General features: G+C 47.2%; 2 protein-coding genes across 2 annotated transcripts; one reads left to right on the forward strand and one right to left on the reverse strand.

The window, feature by feature from the left end:
* Positions 1-527: 527 nt before the first annotated feature.
* On the reverse strand, positions 528-972 carry LOC142473738 (histone H2B 1.1-like). Its single transcript, XM_075580774.1, has one exon. It carries the CDS (start codon positions 946-948, stop codon positions 568-570), a length of 381 nt encoding a protein of 126 aa, XP_075436889.1. The 5' UTR covers positions 949-972; the 3' UTR covers positions 528-567.
* A 302-nt stretch (positions 973-1,274) lies between these two features.
* On the forward strand, positions 1,275-1,670 carry LOC142473726 (histone H2A type 1-like). The gene has a single exon (XM_075580764.1). The coding sequence runs from the start codon at positions 1,275-1,277 to the stop codon at positions 1,668-1,670; it is 396 nt and encodes a 131-aa protein (XP_075436879.1).
* The last annotated feature ends 5,321 nt before the right edge of the window (positions 1,671-6,991 follow it).

Genomic DNA, 6,991 nt, shown 5'->3' on the forward strand with positions numbered 1-6,991 from the left:
ATTGCATGGTCTGTTACTAATCCCAAACTGCACTAGGATTTTCCCCGATCAGATGCGTTATATACCATGCGGGTGTGAGGGCATCATTTCATGCACACTTATTCTGACACGTGCACATATAATCTGTATTTTAGTGAGGCTCAAAAAAAGTAAACGAGGGGAAATAATCGCAGGTTATTAACCCCAAATCCCACTTCCCGAGCACGAACTCCATTACTAACACAGCAGCGCCACCCTGTGGGATGTGTGTGAACTGCAGATTATCTGAAGGGGATTCTCGGCGATTGTCACTTTGTCTGCGGTTCTCCCGCCTCTTACTAACAAAACAACACAAGTACAGCAAACACGTGGCTGGGTAGGAAGCCAGAAAGAGCTAAAAATACATCACATAGATACTTTATAATATATAATAGCTACAAAAGCAAATAACTGAGAAAGTGCAATGTATAATACAACACTTCCCTTTTATCCCGAGCACAGATGACATATGAGCATATCTCTTATAGTGATAAAGTGGGTGGCTCTTAGAAGAGCCTTTGTGTTTGTGGGTCAGTGATGAGGTCGGGGTTACTTGGCGCTGGTGTACTTGGTGACCGCCTTGGTGCCCTCGGACACGGCGTGCTTGGCCAGCTCTCCCGGCAGCAGCAGGCGCACAGCGGTCTGGATCTCCCGGGAAGTGATGGTCGAGCGCTTGTTGTAATGAGCCAGACGGGACGATTCCCCTGCGATGCGCTCGAAGATATCATTCACAAAGGAGTTCATGATGCCCATGGCCTTGGAGGAGATGCCGGTGTCAGGGTGAACCTGCTTCAGCACTTTGTACACGTAGATCGCGTAACTTTCCTTCCTGCTCTTCCTACGCTTCTTCCCATCCTTCTTCTGGGTCTTGGCCACGGCTTTCTTAGAGCCCTTCTTGGCCGCTGGCGCAGACTTGGCTGGTTCAGGCATGTCGGGCGATGCTTCTTCTCCAAACAGCAGAGAAACAATGTCACCTAAACCCCCAGCAGCTCTATTTATAGGAGTCCTATGCAAACTAGCAGCCCCAGCATTCTGTTCGTCTATTGGCTGACTTTATCATGTGACCGTTTATGACATCATCAGTTTTCTTTCAAATTAGACGATTGGTGGTTTCAGGATTATGGAACTGATTGGCTGTTTTCAAAACTGACCAATCACAGAGGAGTTCAGCTGCTGTCTGAGTGTATAAATAAGGGCACAGGGGGCGGGGTTTGTCACTTCTCTTGTTACCCGAGCTGCTGTCTGAGTGATACAAGATGTCTGGAAGAGGCAAACAAGGCGGGAAAACTCGCGCTAAGGCCAAGACGCGCTCATCTCGGGCTGGGCTGCAGTTCCCAGTCGGCCGTGTGCACAGGCTGCTTCGGAAGGGAAATTATGCTCAGCGTGTGGGGGCCGGAGCCCCGGTCTATTTGGCCGCAGTGCTGGAGTATCTGACCGCTGAGATCCTGGAGTTGGCCGGTAACGCCGCCCGGGACAATAAGAAGTCCCGCATCATCCCCCGGCACCTGCAGCTCGCTGTGCGGAACGACGAGGAGCTGAACAGGCTGCTCGGAGGGGTCACCATCGCTCAGGGGGGTGTCCTTCCCAACATCCAGGCCGTGCTACTGCCCAAGAAAACCGAGAGCCACAAGCCGGCCAAGAGCAGCAAGTGAGCTTCACCCCCGAGACCAGGAGCAGAGATCCCCACATACCCAACACAAAGGCTCTTTTCAGAGCCACCCACAACATCAAAAAAGCGTTATAGTATTTCACATTTCCTGCAGGACATTTTTTTATTATATTTCTATCTCCATTCTAAGTCACTTTAATTGTTTATGATAATAGTTCTCTTCATTTGTAAAGTAATGTATAATTAAGTCCATGTATGTGGAGGTGTCAGTTCTGTCATTAGAAACAGTACTGCGTTTGATACGACACTGCAGAAAGCAAATCAATATTTAATACCATAAAGGCACCTACTGTATATATAACTTGGGGGTGAACTTTAATTACCGACATGATGATTTTTCGGAAAAAATCCCATAAAACTGATTAATTGATTAAAGTGCATTTAGTTTGCTGGAACCATAACTATAAAGCTAAACAAAAAACTGTTTCTAGTTCATCGCTAAATAAATGAAAACAAAGTAGTGTAGCATGGCTAATACACTATAAAGTAGTGTTTATTTCTGTTTGTGATTATACAAAAGGCGCAACGTGTTGGTATTAGGAGTCTATTCTTGAAACAATTTACCACACGGTGGCGCTGTTGGATTAGAAATCGGTATCTTCATTACTTGGCTTGTAAAGGCTAAAACCTGTTTTTATATCGGACACAAATTCGCAAGCCATGTAGGTGTATTATACTGAAAATGTATATAATGTATCATTAAAGACAAGTGAGTAATATTGATGCAAGAACAATTTTAAAAAATAATTTTATTCAACCAACGTTGTTTACAGATTGCCCTCGAACATGCAAAATCAAGTCATAATATAATTAATGTTGACATGTTAGAAAATAAAATAGCATAATGGTATAGAAAGATTCAATAACCAAAAGGCAGAACACATAATTACAGCATCTGGTCTTCGAAATAAACAGCACAAGTTTTTTGGAGGTACAATTTATCAAATGAATTCCTTTATGAGCAAGAACAATAATCAGAATTTATTTTTGTACCACTAATATACTCTGTGCTATAAACTAAAAATTACAGAACCTGTCCCTGGTCCATCTGTGAGCATGTGGCCCATATACTATCTGTCACAGATCGCACACAAGTGAGCATGTGATACGCAACCAGGGTTAATACACAAGGCTACTCTAGCCAACTCACCTTTCTCATGCACAAGGTACTTTCAATATGTTTATATTAACCCATTACTCAATTGTAATCCCATCTATGTGCGTACATCACTGGATAATGTAGGCAAAATATGTAATTATTTACCAGAGTCTCTGGTCCCTGTTCATTATAGAAAAAAAAAAAAAATGTGCACTTAACACACAATCAGTTTTAGCTAAATGTAGCAGGCAATGAAAATACTCTGTACAAAGCGTGCACCAGTTTATTCTGAGCCCCAACACATTACTTATTGAATGTTTTAATACCCCCATCCATGGTCAGTCCGGAGTCCCTGGGCTCTGTTCCCTGTATGGGAGCTGGCGGCACTCACAAGCCAATCGGATCTGGACTCAATGACCGGTTTGGCAGCGTGCTGCCACATGCCATCTAAGCTCTGATCTGACAGCAAGGTATTGCGGAACTGCCGACTGTGCTCTGGCTCATTGGCCCTAGTCATACTGGCAGGGATAGGGTTGTCAGTTTGGTCAGGTTACACCCAGCTTACTTTACTGGTCTCCTCCAGGACATCCAAAGGAATGAAATCCAATGTCCGGGGAGTGATGGTTTCATTCTTGGGACCCTGAACAAACATAGTGTCAGAGGTGGCAAGGTCTCAAGTCTGACAGCAGGTCACAGCCACAATGGGAAATAAATTTGGCAAATAGCCAAGGATAGCGTCGCACCACGAGCAGGAACAGATGAAGAGGGTGTGGTAAAAACATAGTTATTGGCAACCAGAGAAACACACTAACACGTTTCTCTCCCACAATAGGGCACACTCGACGGACACACTCTACCCCTATCAGTGGCACATAAAATTACCCTAATCAGTTCCCAACAACATGTTGGTGTTATGGCCTGGGAGGTCTCTGCCATTACGGATGCTCTGGGCCATGCCCTAATCGATGAAAACACGGGCCATCTGTGCAGGGACTTAGGGGCACCATCGGACAGGTGGCAGATGCTCTGGCCCAAACATATCAGGTTGGACAAGAGTGATGACCGTGCCAGGGTCCAACTGGCTGGCCACCATCATAGTGCTGATGGTATAAGGGCACAAATATTTCAACCGCAGAATGATCTGCTCTAGCCCAATGGTGGCTCCTCTTTGTGTTGCAGCACCGGCAGCAATCTCGGCAGCCTCGGAGACTGGGACCTGGGTTGCCTGGGTGATATGGTGGGTCACCTGCTATTGCTCGAGCATGGGAATGTGACTTACCCTGACGTTTAATTGAGGAGCTGGGTTGTGGGTCCCATCGCAGGTGGATCGGTACAAAGTGCAGTGGGGCAAACCATCCTCAGGTGGCACGCCTGTTGAAACCGAAGCATTGCCACTTATGGGTAAACTTGGTGGTCGGGTTCTGGAACTAGGGGGCACTGGGCAGCTCCACAAAGATGCATCGGACCTTGGGGTTTATGTGTGCCGAGGAGGTTGGTGGCCAGGAACTGGAACACTCGGTTGGGGTTGTTGCCAGAATAGGAGTCGAGCCACCATGAACTCATCCGTAATCTTGGCAGTTTGCTGATCCATTGATGGTTTGCCGTCCATAATGCATTCACACACCTCCGGGAAACGTTTGAGTACAAATTGCTCCTTCACGATTAGGTTAAGGAATACATTGAAGGTACTCACTGAACACAAAGTTACTCACCTCTTTGCATGATGGGCTGACCGGGCCACAGAGTCAGTGTGCAAATCCGTGGACCCCTTGTGCATGGCATGAAACTGGGTCCAGTAAGTCTCGGGCGTGATCTCATACTGAGACCAGAGCAGTGCTTTTACCACCTGGAAGTCACCAGCATCCTCCCAAACTATTGCTTGATAGGCTTCCATTTCTTTCCCACGCAGCTTGGGGAAGAAGCCTGTCACGGGAGACCAGCATTTTTAACACACTTCTCCCGAGATCAAAGTCACCAGACAGGACACAATAGTTTAATAAACAAAAGTTTATTCTGGCATGCCAGGAATCACAAAAAAATACACAATCACAAAGTACACTCGCCAACTGGCGTCTGAGGGAGAAGAATCTAGCCTCAACTAGGTGCAGGGGACTGCTTCTGTAGATTTGCCCTGTACAGCTCCTTCTCAGTGCTATTGTCCCAATAGCACTATTTAAAATCCCGCCAGTCGCCTGTCCGATCAGCTTCAAAACTTGTCTGGTACTCTGACTGACCGTTCTGTTCTGACTGACAGATTAAATCTGTCAGTGGTGATATTGGATACCGAGGCTTGAGCCTCATTACTCCAAGTTCTCTTGTTGAGTGTATTGTCGCACTGTTTTGGAAGCTTCTTGATCTGTGTTTCTTGCCACAGTTGAGTTGGTTTCACAGGGTCAGTGCTGTGATGGGTCGTGGATAGCGGTCAAATGGGTTTGCAGAGATCGCAGCAAGCTTCTTGATTAGCGGGTTTGAGTTCTGGTCCAGTTCCTTGTAGAATTTCTTGTTGAGCTTCTTTAGATATTCATCTAACATCTCGATGCCCAGTTCCCTATGAAGGTCTGCTATTCTTGTAGGAAGTGGAGCGTTGGACGCAATCCGCAGCGCCTTGTTCTGTAATATTTGGAGAGATGATCTTTGATATTGGTGGCAACCACCACTCTACACCGGGGAGGCGTATGTCATTGTGGGTCTAATGATCGCCTTGATCACATTGACTTTGCTCTTGATGGGCATGGTCCTTGTCTTCAGCAGAGGGTACAGTGCTGCCAGCTTGGTTGTTGCCTTCTGTTGAATCTTCTCAATGTGGTTTCTCCAGCTTAGCTTGCTATCTCGGATTACCCCTAGGTAAGAGCTGTTTGGCTCCCATTTGACAGCCTCTCCGTTGAGGGTGATTGGTGGGTGTGCCTTGATCCTCTTTTTGGTAAACAGTGTAGCTGTAGTCTTGCTGGAGTTCAGTCCTACTTGTCAGTCGCTGTACCATGTTGATAGCATGTCTAGTGCTTTCTGGATGTTCTTAGCTACTTCTTTCTCTCTGAAGGACTGGGAGATGACTGCCACATCATCTGCGTAGAGTGCCAGTTGAGTCTTGTGGAGGTCTGTGGGGATGTCATTCATGAAGAGGTTGAACAGGAAAGGTCCCAGGACTGATCCATGTGGCACGCCTGCGCGGATGGGGCGTGTTGTTGAGAGCTCTTCCCACACAGCCACGTGGAATGTGCGCTCCCGCAAGTAGCTTGTAGTCAGCTTAATCAGGTAGTTTGGGAATTTCAGGTGGATCATTTTGTGCAGTAGTCCTTCATGCCAAACTCTGTCAAACGCTTTGGCCACGTCCAAGAAGACTACTCCAGTTGATTTGTGGATGTTGAATCCATGGCTTATTATGTCAACGACTCGCAGCAGCTGATGGTTGGTTGAGTGGTCCTTCCGGAATCCAAATTGCTCCTTTAGTAGAATGTTTTTACCAGAGGCAAAGTGGCGGAGGCGCGTAAGAATAACTTTCTCCAGGAGTTTCGACAGTCCAGAGAGCAGGCTTATCGGACGGTAGTTTGCAGGATCCCTCAGTGGTTTTCCAGGCTTTGGAAATACAATGACCTTGGCTTCCTTCCAGGATTGAGGAAAGTGCTGGAGCCGCATGCATGCATTGAAGATTTCTGTGAGGCATTCCATAGCTGCCGGCGGAAGCTTCTTGATGGCCAGGTTGGTAATTCCGTCACTTCCTGGTGCTTTGCCATTTGCCAGCTTTTCTGCAAGTTGCATTATCTCAGTCCTGGTGCATCCTTCAAGGGTTTCCGCTTCGGTCTCTGGTAGGTGCTCGGTAAGATGCCTGTTAACTCCTTGCTCAACTTCCCGTGCTATTTTGCTGGCTTGGTTAGGCCTAAAAGTTGTCTCCATTGTGTCATCGAGAACCTCTGCCTTGTCCTTGTTGCTACATGCCAGGTGGGTCTGGCCCTGGATAGGTGGATTAGGCTCCTTCTTCCCGGTCAGGCGTCGGGTCATTCTCCAAACAGAGTTGTCGGATTCCTTCAGCTTGGCTGCTGCGGCCTCCCACCTCTCCCCCCGGTGTTGGCTGATTTGCTGTCGCAGTAGTCTGGCAAGTGAGTTGTACTTTACCAGAAGGTCAGGTGTGCGGAACTTCTGCCACTGTCGTCGGGCCCTCTTTTTCTCAGCAATCGCTTGCTTGATCCCGCTCGGTAGGTCGTAGATGG

The sequence above is a fragment of the Ascaphus truei genome, assembly GCF_040206685.1.
Source record: "Ascaphus truei isolate aAscTru1 chromosome 12 unlocalized genomic scaffold, aAscTru1.hap1 SUPER_12_unloc_5, whole genome shotgun sequence".
Lineage (NCBI taxonomy): Eukaryota > Metazoa > Chordata > Amphibia > Anura > Ascaphidae > Ascaphus > Ascaphus truei.

Coding starts and splice junctions, on each gene's coding strand:
- LOC142473726 (XM_075580764.1), top strand. CDS start 1,275: ATGTCTGGAAGAGGCAAACAAGGCGGGAAAACTCGCGCTAAGGCCAAG.
- LOC142473738 (XM_075580774.1), bottom strand. CDS start 948: ATGCCTGAACCAGCCAAGTCTGCGCCAGCGGCCAAGAAGGGCTCTAAG.